The sequence below is a fragment of the Cicer arietinum genome, chromosome 3 (genome assembly GCF_000331145.2).
Source record: "Cicer arietinum cultivar CDC Frontier isolate Library 1 chromosome 3, Cicar.CDCFrontier_v2.0, whole genome shotgun sequence".
In the NCBI taxonomy this organism is placed as follows: domain Eukaryota; kingdom Viridiplantae; phylum Streptophyta; class Magnoliopsida; order Fabales; family Fabaceae; genus Cicer; species Cicer arietinum.
This window is the reverse complement of record NC_021162.2, coordinates 39,038,240-39,051,345: the sequence shown is the minus strand read 5'-3', so window position 1 is coordinate 39,051,345 and position 13,106 is coordinate 39,038,240. Positions and strand designations below refer to the sequence as shown.

Below are 13,106 nucleotides of genomic sequence, written 5' to 3'. Positions count from 1 at the left end.
CAAACTACAAAGTAGAAAAACTTGGCAAACAGTTGTCGAAGATAAAAAACCAGAACTTATACAAACATAACGAAGAACGTTCTTGACAAAAGACTGGAAAACGGAGAACGTTCTCCATAGCTTCATTACAACAAGAATGCTCAAGTCATCTTTTAATGAAAAGAAAGTTCCTACGATTTGCAAGTACATTTCCAGTATTCTACAAGGAATATACAAAGCTCGCAATTGAAATAGAAACACTCCAAAAAGAGCAAAGGATAAAAGGCACAGCTCATGATAAAAGCAAACAAGACAATCCTCCAAGTTCAAGAATGATCATTCTCTAGCATGTTAATATTAATCAAGATCATTCTCCAGCATGTTACCATCAATCTTCAACATGTTAACATCATTCATCAACATGTTAAACATCAATATATTTAATGATAACATCAATATGCAGAAATTTCTCATCAGTCTCGAAAATGATCATCAGTCTCTAGAACGATCAGATCTATCTCTAGAATGATCAGATTTGTCTCCAGAATGATCAGACCAGTCTCCAGAATGACCAGACCAGTCTCCATAATGATTAAACAGTATCCAAAATGTTCAACAATCATTCTCAAGTAGATTGACATCATTCTTCAGTCTGTTTTGCACAAATCAAAACATTGTCTTGAACTAAATGCATCAATCATATACCTGAGAATCAAAGGAACATTAAACACAATCAAAGTTTTCCAAGAATTAGAAGCTTCAGACCAGCCACTCCCATCACAGAAACAGAACGCATAATGTTTAAAGACATGAACATTTTTTTAATTAATAAATTCTGGTCTTTGGTCAAAATCTGACACATAACAGCAAAGCACTTTCCGATTACTCTTTTGGCTAACATCAATCTTCCTAAAGCCTATAAAAGGAATGTCAAGCTCAAATGAAAGTCAGAGCTTCCATTACTAAGCAATTCATTACTCATTTCAATCATACTTGAATTGCTCTCGCTCACATAAATTGAATCATGTCTGATTGTTCCCATTTGATTCTTAGAATCATTCTCATGTACTTCTCTGTCAAAGATTTATCAAACAAGTGTTGAGCCTTCTCATATTTTGACAAAACACTTTAAGTCATATCATTGTAAACTCAAGGCTATAGTGTGAAGTATAGTGTTAGTATAGAAGTACGCCTAAGAGGGGGGGTGAATTAGGTGTTAGTAAATTTTCTTGTTTTTAGTGATATGGTAATCAGATTTTCTGAGTTTAAGAACAAGGCTTAATAACAAGTGCAGTAAGTAAATGAACACGGTAAGATTTATCCTGGTTCCCCTTATAACCAAGGGTACGTCCAGTCCTCTTGCACACCACAAGAGATTAATCAACTACTTGTCAGAAAATGTACAATTCCCACCCTGGGATTCTTGCTACAAAACTTCTAACAATTCTTCTAAGATAGCACACCACTATCTTACTTGTACAAATGATACAATAAGGTTTGAATAAATTTAAGATGTGGTATATTGATAAACAACTCAATAGTAATTCAAGTACTTGAGAACTTTTTAGAATGATATGAAAATCTAATGCAAGTACTTAGAAAAATCAGAATTTTGTTCAAAGTTGTTCAAATGAATTAATTCAAGGATGGTTTTTTTTTTTATCTGAAGTTATGGGGTATTTATACTCCATAAAACATCCTTTCAGATTCGTGGCCATTGATCCAAGAGGTTTGATGAAAAATTACAATGTTCTAGAGGCATTCCAGATCTGAAAAATTGTAATGTTTCCAGGTGTATTCGAATACAGTATATGTGTATTCGAATACACGTCTTTGTAACGTTCAAAAAATTCAAATTTTACATCTTGTATTCGAATACACATCAGTGTAGTCGAATACAGATCAATGTATTTTAGCCTCTGACTTAACTTGTATTCGACTACATATGAGTGTAGTCGAATACATTTGGCTACTGACTTAGCATGTAGTCGACTACAGATGGGTGTAGTCGAATACACTTGGCCACTGACTTAGCTTGTAGTCGACTACAGATGCGTGTAGTCGAATACACCTTTTAAAGTTTTGCTTCTGACTTAAGTTGTATTCGAATACAACATGGTGTATTCGAATACACTTATGCAAATTGTCAAAAATATGATTTTAAATGATTTGTTAATGTTGTTTTTGATTTTTGAAAACATGTTAAATGCATATGTAAATATGAATTGTTCTCAAGTATTTGAACTATTGATTTGTATCATATACCTTTATATTTACTCATTTATTATTTGGATTTGGAAGCTCATTCAAGATGGTTTGATCTTCTTTTTGATCTTGCTGCATTGTCCATAGTTGGTGGTCTTGTCGTCATCAAAAACATGTAGTTTACATTCTCCCCCTTTTTGATTATGACAAAATGTTGTTGTGAAGAGAGTGTGATGTTGAAATCTTTGCTCCCCCGTAATAGGTGCATACTCCCCCGTTGTATGTGATGATTTGAAAATTGTTTTTGAGTGCCTACAAGGTTTGAAATGCAACAACAACACCAAATTTTCTCCCCCTTTTGACATGATCAAAAAGAAGAAGAAAACAAAGAGACATACACGGTGCGAGTAAAATCATACACAAAAGGCATATAAGGGAACAAGAATAGCAGTAATGGAAATTAAGTTAGAAGATTATAAAAGTGAATACATAATAAGTCCTGAAACGAGTAATACAAAACACACCAGAATTAAAACGACAAAGGAGTTCATAAATTAAGTGATTATCTCTATTTTTGTGTTGTACATTTATATCATATTTTCTCCTCCGAATTAGAGCACCCCTATTTTCCTTGTATTATAAATTTATATATTTGAGGTCGTGGATCATGTTTGAATGAGTTTTTTTCCTGAGAAAGTCCAAAAAACAATACTTAAACTCCACCAAGCATGAAATATCATGTGAAATGATACAAGTATTTATTGCTAGAGATAAAAGTATGTAATGGCACATTGCTTTTAGCAGGTGACGTTTTTAATAGGTTGAATGTGTTTCACTCATGCATCCACTCCCTGCATGCTTTTACACACACATTCTCAATTATTTCTCTTGCAATTAACACCTTGATTGAACTTTTTTGAAATCTTTCAGGTTCTGTGTTAATTTTGATTCTGTTGACGGAAAGCTTGTTCATCTACCCCGCAATTGGCGTTAGCTATGCTACCCACTGGAGCAAAAGAGACCCAATTACGTGAGAGCAACAGCCAGAAGGTCCACCCCCAACCAATGGAAGAAGCCATGAACCAGAATCCAGAAGCTGTGGAAACCCTAGTTTCTAAAATTTTCACAAATATCTCTTCTCTGAAGTCTGCTTATATCCAATTGCAAGCTGCTCATACTCCCTATGATCCTGATAAAATCCACACTGCTGATAAACTTGTTATTAGTGAGCTGAAAAATCTATCTGAACTCAAGCATTTCTACAGGGAAAACAACCCAAAGCCCGTTTGCGTTTCTCCCCAAGACTCGCGTTTAGCTGCAGAAATTCAAGAACAACAGAGCCTCCTGAAAACCTACGAGGTCATGGTTAAGAAATTTCAGTCTGAAATTCAGAATAAAGATTCAGAGATCCATCAACTGCAACAGCAGATTGAGGAGGCTAGTCAGAAGCGAGCAAAACTAGAAAAAAATCTGAAGCTTAGAGGTTTGTCAAGCAAAGAATCCGAAGATGGAAATGGATTTTTCCCTGTTGATCTAACTCCAGATCTCTTTACCACTTCTGTGGAAGCAGCTGCGAAAGCAATTCATGATTTTTCAAAACCTTTGATCAACATGATGAAAGCGGCTGGGTGGGACCTTGATGCTGCTGCTAACTCAATTGAACCCAATGTTGTTTATGCGAAGAGAGCTCATAAGAAATATGCATTCGAGTCTTACATATGCCAAAGAATGTTTGGTTGCTTCGAGAACGAAAGCTTCTCTGTCAAATCAGACAATATTATAGTTGACAAAGAGAGCTTCTTCCACCAATTTCTTGCTTTAAGGGAGATGGATCCTTTGGACATGCTAGGGCAAAATCCAGATTCAATTTTTGGAAAATTTTGCAGGAGCAAATATGTAGTCGTAGTTCATCCAAAAATGGAAGCATCATTCTTCGGAAATTTAGATCAGAGAAATTACGTGATGGGTGGAGGGCATCCAAGGACTCCGTTTTACCAGGCTTTTCTGAAACTGGCCAAGTCGATTTGGCTTCTACACAAATTAGCTTATTCTTTTGAGCCAAATGTCAAGGTATTTCAGGTTAAAGGAGGGAGTGAATTCTCCGATGTTTACATGGAAAGCGTGGTCAAGAATCTGATAATGGATGACAGTGATGAAAAGCCAAAAGTTGGATTGATGGTTATGCCTGGATTTTCTATTGGGGGAAGTGTGATTCAGAGTAAAGTTTACCTCTCTGGTGTGAAGGTAGCTGAATGATTGCTGTAAACGAACAAGCTTTTTGGCAAAATGCCTGTTCGGTTGTATGTGTTTGTTTCAGCTATCATTTTCTTATCGTGTAAGATAATGTTGTGTTTGTAATTTTAAGATCCCTTTTAGTGCTTGTAAGATTACATGGTCCCTTTATCTGTTTGTAAGTTCAAGTCCAAGTCTCTTGTTGTAACTCTAATTCTAGTATTTGTGGGAGGGAGATTTGAAGGTATATAAAAGTTTTCCCTTTACTCATGAATTTCATTGCTTTAGGGAAAAAAAGATTCCTGGGTACATTGTTACAGCAGAGTGCACTATACCAATCAAAGAGCAGTACATTACCACTTCAAAATGAAAAAAATTTCTGCGCAGATTTAGATTGCTTATAGTCAGCATTTTCTCACACTTCGGACATTGGTGGCAGTGGGAAATTTGAAATGAGATCAGCTGATTTTGGTTTTTTTTTTAAACTAAAATGTTGGACTAGAAATTTAAATTTTAAATTGTTTGGTCTTGATCTAATGATCATTGATGTGCTATGAATATGTGGATTGTTGACTGCAGACAATCAAAATCCTACAAGTTTATGCATTCATTTAAAGTTTGTTGGTTCATTACACAATACTTGTGCCAATGATCTAGGTTTATCTGAGGAGATGGGGAATTGTGAGCTATATAATTATGATTTGTAAAAAAGTGTTTTAGAAACTAGACTTAGTGAGAATTTGTTAAGCAAATTTAATGAGTCAAAGAAAAAAAGAAAGAGAATGATTACATTCTTTCGATGTTAGTAGTTTGAATGGTATAATTGACTTGTGAATGATTAATTTTTCACAAATTGTGCTTCGAAAAAAAAAAAAACTTTACCAAATTGATAGTAACAAATGTTATCTTGTGTATAGTCACTACTTTGTCAAAAATACTTTTAGTACCTAGTTCGTTTGAAGAACTATGAACCTTATTTATTTTGATGATAACAAAATGAATTTGTGAGAATAATTTAAAGCACTAACATTCTGATTAAGTGTGCAGTTTTCAAATAAAGTGAATTTTGTATAATCTTATGTTGTATCTTCTGATGATTGGTGTAAGATAAAAGAACACCAATACTCCTCTTTTGATTTAGTATTTTAAGTCTGGTAATCGCGCTCTAAAATGCATATATGATGACTCCGGTAATACAATCAATGATATATTTCGTCTGCCTCTGATGACTACAACAAACACCTATTCGTCTGTCTCTGATGAATACAAGAAGTATTCGATTGTTTGCCTCTAATAATACTGACAAGAAAGTGATTGTTTACCTCTGATAATCGCATCAAGTATTTGATCCTCTGACTCTGATTTAAAATGTATGCTCTGATGAAAGTTAACATTATGATGAAAGTCAATGCTCTAAAGAACATAACTTTTGCACATCCTCTAAAGAACATCCTGAATCTGTTACTTGTTTGAAAGGTCTATGAGACATGCTCTGATCATCGTGTCCTTTGCTTCCTCTATCTCCATACCAAGATATGCTAAATCGGTTACAAAGATTCATTTTGGAAAGTTTTCTCTGGAAAATCATTCTCAAAATATTTGATACGAAACTTCATGATATATTCTGAATTTTTCCAATTAGGACAATGACCAGAAACCCTAAACAATCTCTATAAAAGGATGTGCATTCCTCACTTGAAACATACAATAAGAACCACACTGTTATAAGCATATACAGTCGCATATGCACTCTTGCTCTTAATCATTCATATTACTTAAGTGTTGAGAAAAGTTTCTAAGAGTACAACTTTGTAAACACTTTCTTGTGAGATCTTTCTCATAAAATCTAAAACTATTTGATGGACTTGTGATCACTTAACTGTATTTGAGTAAAGATATGTTATTATCACTAACTGTGGTGACAAAGTTATAGGTGAAAACGTTATCATGTCTCCCCTGTTTGATGGGGAGATATTCAAGTACTGGAAAGACAAACTCAAAAGCTTCTATATCTCTCACGATCCTGAACTGTTGTACATAGTCAAAGATGGCTATGAGACCCCAAAAGATGATGTTGGTGTTAAAATATCTAGAGAAGGATCTCAACCCTAAACAAAAGAATCAATACAAAATGCATCATAAAACCAGAACCTTCATGATGAATGCTATCACTTCAAAGAGTTTGAAAAATGCAACAACAAAGAAACAACAAAAAGTATCTTTGATGCTCTAGTTCTCAACTAAGATGGAAATAAAAAGGTACACGAAGCCAAATCAAATCTACTTGTCAAGAAGTATGAACTCTTCTAGATGGAAGAAGATGAAGACATTGAGACTATGTTTTATAGGTTCCAAACTCTAGTTTCTAGATTGAAGGTTCTCGAAAAGAGTTACACTACCTCTAACCATGTAAAGAAAATTCTCATAATTCTTCATAGAAATTGGAGACCGAAGGTAACATCTATTCAAGAGGCTAAGGATCTAAACAAACTGCCTCTAGAAGAGCTAATGAGTTCACTTAGATCCTATGAGATTGAATTGGTTGAAGATGAGCCCCAAAAGAAGTCAAAGTCCTTGGCCCTCAAGTCCCAAGGAAAGAAAACGATCTCAAAGGCTCTACAAGATACTGGAGACTCAGAAGAAAGCGAATTGGAAAATCAGAGTGAAGACTCAAATGATGAAGAAATTTTATTTATCTCAAGACAAATCCAACGCATGTGGAACAATAGAAAAAAAAAGCTTTTCACGAAAGAGATTTTAGATGGTCCCAAAATAGCAGAGAAAGAAGTGAAAAATTAGAAAAGAAAAAACTAATTTGTTATAAGTGCAAAAAATTAGGTCATATCAAATCAGAATGTCCAAAACTTGAGAAAAGAAAATCCTAGAGGAAAGACTTCAAGACAAGGAAAAAAGGTCTTATCGCTACCTAGGATGACTTTGATGAATCATCTAACGAAGAGCAAGCAAACATGACTTTGACGGATGATACTCACTCTGACTCTAACTCTGAAGATGGATATATTGATGAAGAAATTGTGGTATTATCTGACCTATCTCGTAATGAACTTATAGATTTCTTAAATGAGTTTCTCAACAAAAATCATAAGGTTTCTTCAAAACTTAAGCCTCTTAGAAAAGCTCATGGTATCTTAACAAATAAATGCATTTCCGTTAAAAAGAAGTTTGAAAATCTAAAAAGGAAAAATCTAACTCTGAAAGAAAATGTTTCAACAACTTAAGAGAATATAGTTTGCAATTATGTTTAGTACTAAATAGTTTTTCAAGAATTTCTTGTAAATGACATAAACGAAAGCAAACAAGTTTCTATGATCTATGGTGTTAACAGAAACAATAAATGTGGCATTGTTTTTGAAGAACCAAAGGAAAATCCTATGTTTAACCTATCTGATATTGCTTGCATATATTGCCCAAAGAAATGTCACAATAAAAGAACTTGTCCCATGCAAAAAACATGAAAAGACAAGAAACCTTTCATAACTAACAAACTAGGACCCAACCAAATTTAGGTACCTAAGAATAAAATAATCTATCTTGCAGGTATCCAAGACACATGACAAGACAAAAGTCTATGTTCCAAGAACTGACCCTCAAGAACGGAGGATTCATAGGTTTTGGAGGTGATCAGAAGGGTAAAATCACTTGGTATGGCACATTAGGGGAACCATATATATAAGAAGAACTTGATATATCTGAGGAATCAACAAAGTTAGTCTACAATGAATTAGAAGATATGCCTGACAACTCAAATCAAAAGCATAAGGAATCCAAACCACGATGGAATTAAAAATCCTCTCATTTAGACTCTCTAATAATAGGAAATGAAAATGATCTTGTGAAAAGCAGATCTGCTCTTAAAGAAGAGTATATGTTTGAACTATTATATGATATTGAACCTACAACTATAGACGAAGCCTTATCGGATGATGGATGGATACTAACTATGCAAGAAGAGTTGAATCTGTAAGTATAGAAGTACGCCTAAGAGGGGGGGGGGTGAATTAGGTGTTAGTAAATTTTCTTGTTTTTAGTGATATGGTAATTGGATTTTCTGAGTTTAAGAACAAGGCTTAATAACAAGTGCAGTAAGTAAATGAACACGATAAGATTTATCCTGGTTCCCCTTATAACCAAGGGTACGTCCAGTCCTCTTGCACACCACAAGAGATTAATCAACTACTTGTCAGAAAATGTACAATTCCCACCCTGGGATTCTTGCTACAAAACTTCTAACAATTCTTTCTAAGATAGCACACCACTATCTTACTTGTACAAATGATACAATAAGGTTTGAATAAATCTAAGATGTGGTATATTGATAAACAACTCAATAGTAATTCAAGTACTTGAGAACTTTTTAGAATGATATGAAAATCTAATGCAAGTACTTAGAAAAATCAGAATTTTGTTCAAAGTTGTTCAAATGAATTAATTCAAGGATGGTTAATTTTTGATCTGAAGTTATGGGGTATTTATACTCCATAAAACATCCTTTCAGATTGGTAGCCATTGATCCAAGAGGTTTGATGAAAAATTACAATGTTCTAGAGGCATTCCAGATCTGAAAAATTGTAATGTTTCCAGGTGTATTCGAATACAGTATATGTGTATTCGAATACACGTCTTTGTAACGTTCAAAAAATTCAAATTTTACATCTTGTATTCGAATACACATCAGTGTAGTCGAATACAGATCAATGTATTTTAGCCTCTGACTTAACTTGTATTCGACTACATATGAGTGTAGTCGAATACATTTGACTACTGACTTAGCATGTAGTCGACTACAGATGGGTGTAGTCGAATACACTTGGCCACTGACTTAGCTTGTAGTCGACTACAGATGCGTGTAGTCGAATACACCTTTTAAAGTTTTGCTTCTGACTTTAGTTGTATTCGAATACAACATGGTGTATTCGAATACACTTATGCAAATTGTCAAAAATATGATTTTAAATGATTTGTTAATGTTGTTTTTGATTTTTGAAAACATGTTAAATGCATATGTAAATATGAATTGTTCTCAAGTATTTGAACTATTGATTTGTATCATATACCTTTATATTTACTCATTTATTATTTGGATTTGGAAGCTCATTCAAGATGGTTTGATCTTCTTTTTGATCTTGCTGCATTGTCCATAGTTGGTGGTCTTGTCGTCATCAAAAACATGTAGTTTACATATAGTTTTGAGTAAGCTTGTAGGAAATCCTTTTATGATTAAAATGTGAATTGTAAAATCCTATGTAAAGATTGATAGGTGATTTGATTGAACTCCTTTATGGATGGAAATGATTTTTTTTTTTGTAACAGATCAAGGTTGATCTGAAACAGGGTGTGTAAAACCAAGATTGTTCTCCATTATAGCACTTAGTGAAAATCCCACAATTGTGAGGACTGGATGTAGCCCGAGTTGGGTGAACAAGGATATATCCTTGTGTGGTATCTCTTCCCTTATCTATTTACTTTCAGTCTGTTTGATTATCTAGTTAAATAGATAAATTAAATTGTTAATTTTAACTAACCAAAAACGTTCTCTATTTTCTGTATAAAACCAAGAACGTTCTCCATTTTTTGTTTTCACAACCATGATCAATCTTGAGTTATTTTCTTCAATTTTTAACAGGAAGTTTAAAAGGATGCATTTACAATTCAAACCCCATTTCCTTGTAAATTTACATTGCTACTTTAGATATTATACAAGACAGTAAGTGGAAGATCACATTAGGGACTTGTTGGGAGAGATTCATGACAGAGTTGTTGGAAGACATTGTGGACTTGTTGAGTTTGTTCATTTTGGCTAGAGAATGATTCATAGTGTTGTGATGGAGAATATAAGTCGAGTTGATAAGGGGTGCTTTGATCGAAAGATGGAATGTAGTCGGGTTGATAATGATCGAGCGATGGGATGTAATTGGGATTAGGCATATTTGAGGTTGGTGGTTGATCAATGTTTGTTGAAGTAGGACCACTTTCAAATATAACATATAACTCGATGGTGTCGAGTTGTGACAACTTTGTATAAATATCAAACATCAGTTGAATATCTTTGTCATCGCAAACCTTCATCAATTCAAACCTGGTTGTATTTTCACCAAAGAAGACAAGGTGTCGGTAAACTATATCAGTTATCGTGACTTTGTCATCGAGCTGTAACTTTTTCTTAATGACATTCTTTAGACGAGCAAGGTTGCTACTAGAATGTACTTTGAACGCCTTTTTTTAATCTCTTACAAATGTTTTACCTTCAACTCTGTCAACTATTGAACTATTGTAATAAACAATACAAATGACTTGTTGAGCAGCCATGATTAAGTAATTGATTAAGTATGAAATGTTGGTGTGATGATATAGTGTGATATAGTTTTCTATTTATACAAATTAGTAAAGTGTAGAAGGTCAAAATTTTATATTTAATAGAATCAATTTCATTGGTCCAAATAATATAACAAGGATTTATATTTTTCTACTGCACCATCCACAACCATTGATAAATTAATTTGGATGGTCAAGATTAAAGATTTAATATATCAATTTGATTGGTCCAACTAAAATAACAAGGATTTATATTTTTCTATGCACCATCCACATCCATTGATAAATTAATTTGGATGGTCAAGATTAAAGATTTAATAGATCAATTTGATTGGTCCAACTAAAATAACAAGGATTCATACTTTTCTACTGCACCATCCACGATCGTTGTTAAATTTATTTCGATGGTCCAGATTAAATGAAATGAACAAGGATCCACACTTTTGATTGTAATAAGGATCCACACTTATGATTGTAACAAGGATCCACAACCATCGATTAAATGAAATGAGTAGCTCAGATTCATCCCTAAGGGATCGCAACTCGGGGATACGACGTCTCAAAGGAATCGCTACATGGGGATGCGACATTCCAAATGGATCGCTACTTGGGGATGCGACTTCCTATATAAGAACTCTAAACCAACGTTTTCAAACACACTTCCTCCAACATTGTTAATCTAAATTTCTTAAATCACATAGCTGAAAATTTCTTCAATGTTTAAAGTCAAAATTTATGTTTTACTAATGGAATTATCTACGAATCACAGAGCTGAAATTCGATGCATTAATGCATTTTTAAGTATTTTATATTAGTGTCATATATATTGAGTATTTTATATTAATGTCATATATATTATTTTCAAATATATTAGCGTAGTATTTTATATATTATTAATTTCATATACCCTCGAAGGACAAACTAAAATGTCATGGTCATGTCAACAAGAAACCGAATGAAGTCATATTGTTGTATTTGCAATAGGCCAGATTTGGTGAAGTGATCAAACTTGGAAACTACAAAATAGATTTTGGTCTGATTACTGCTATGGTTGAAAGATGGAGACCAGAAACTCATACTTTTCATCTTCCAATAGATGAGTGCACAATAACTTTAGAAAATGTATACTACATTTTAGGATTAAATGTTTCTGATTTTGCTGTTAGCGTTAGAATTTTGTGAATGTTAAAGATGTTGGTCAAGAATACTTAGGAGTTATCCCACCTGAGGGATCAACGAGGGGTAATTTTATTACATTAAAATGGCTTAAAGATACTTTTGATGATGTTGATGTCGGACAAATCCAACAATCGTATACGTTTAAAATATCTTTCACTCTTAGGCGATTTAAATAAAGCATCCCAATATAGTTGAGGTTGGCATTTTTAGCAACGCTCTATTGAGAATTATGCCTTGCTATGAAACTCGATGTAATATCGATGGGAGGATGTGCATTGTTGTTGCAAAATTGGGCATGGTATCGTTTGACTTGTGTCGCTCCAGATGCACCCAGTGCATGGATATTTCCACTTGCATAAAAGGTAACTATTGCAAATAATTTTATATATTTTTATTTTTTTTAAACTTATTACTTACCATATTACTAATTTTATTATTTTTTATATATTCAACAGATTTAATTCCGGTGGTCTAAATTTCAGTAGAGTTCCTCACAACGACATATAAGGATACTAAAATACAATCGATCATATGATGGTTCAGGAAGTAATATATTAATTCACATTTAGTTGCACTTTTTAATTGTACTTTTTTATACCTCTTAATATTTACTTTAGCCTATTTTTAACATATCAGTCTTGTTGGAGACCTTATCTCGGGTTCCAACACGAGGTACCCGAACAAGAGATGAACACTTGGATTGCATGTACTTATCTGCACTGTTATCATATTGTCGAAAAACATCATATAGATAAAGTCGCACTTCAGTTTGGCTTCTATCAACAAATTTCGTAACCACTTGAGGATATGACAATCTACCATGAGATCGACATGAGGCATGACATTGATGATAATTGGAGTGTGGTTTGGAAAGATGAGATTCAACATTAGATGAATGTCAGAATCACGTATTGCAAGGTCAATTCGTAGAAGGTGTTTTACGCCACAGTAGCGAATATATGAATTGGTTCAGACATCACACCAAATTATATATATATATGTGTGTGTGTGTGTGTGTGTGTGTGTGTGTGTGTGTGTGTGTGTGTGTGTGTGTGTGTGTGTGTGTGTGTGTGTGTGTGTGTGTGTGTGTGTGTGTGTGTGTGTGTGTGTGTGTGTGTGTGTGTGTGTGTGTGTGTGTGTGTGTGTGTGTGTGTGTGTGTGTTTGTGTGTGTGTGTGT

At 33.8% G+C, this 13,106-nt stretch overlaps 1 protein-coding gene across 1 annotated transcript; it reads left to right on the top strand.

Annotated features, from left to right (window-relative positions):
* Positions 1-2,876: 2,876 nt before the first annotated feature.
* On the top strand, positions 2,877-4,690 carry LOC101497862 (protein GRAVITROPIC IN THE LIGHT 1-like). The gene has a single exon (XM_004499441.4). The coding sequence runs from the start codon at positions 3,181-3,183 to the stop codon at positions 4,438-4,440; it is 1,260 nt and encodes a 419-aa protein (XP_004499498.1). The 5' UTR covers positions 2,877-3,180; the 3' UTR covers positions 4,441-4,690.
* Positions 4,691-13,106: the final 8,416 nt, after the last annotated feature.

Coding starts and splice junctions, on each gene's coding strand:
- LOC101497862 (XM_004499441.4), top strand. CDS start 3,181: ATGCTACCCACTGGAGCAAAAGAGACCCAATTACGTGAGAGCAACAGC.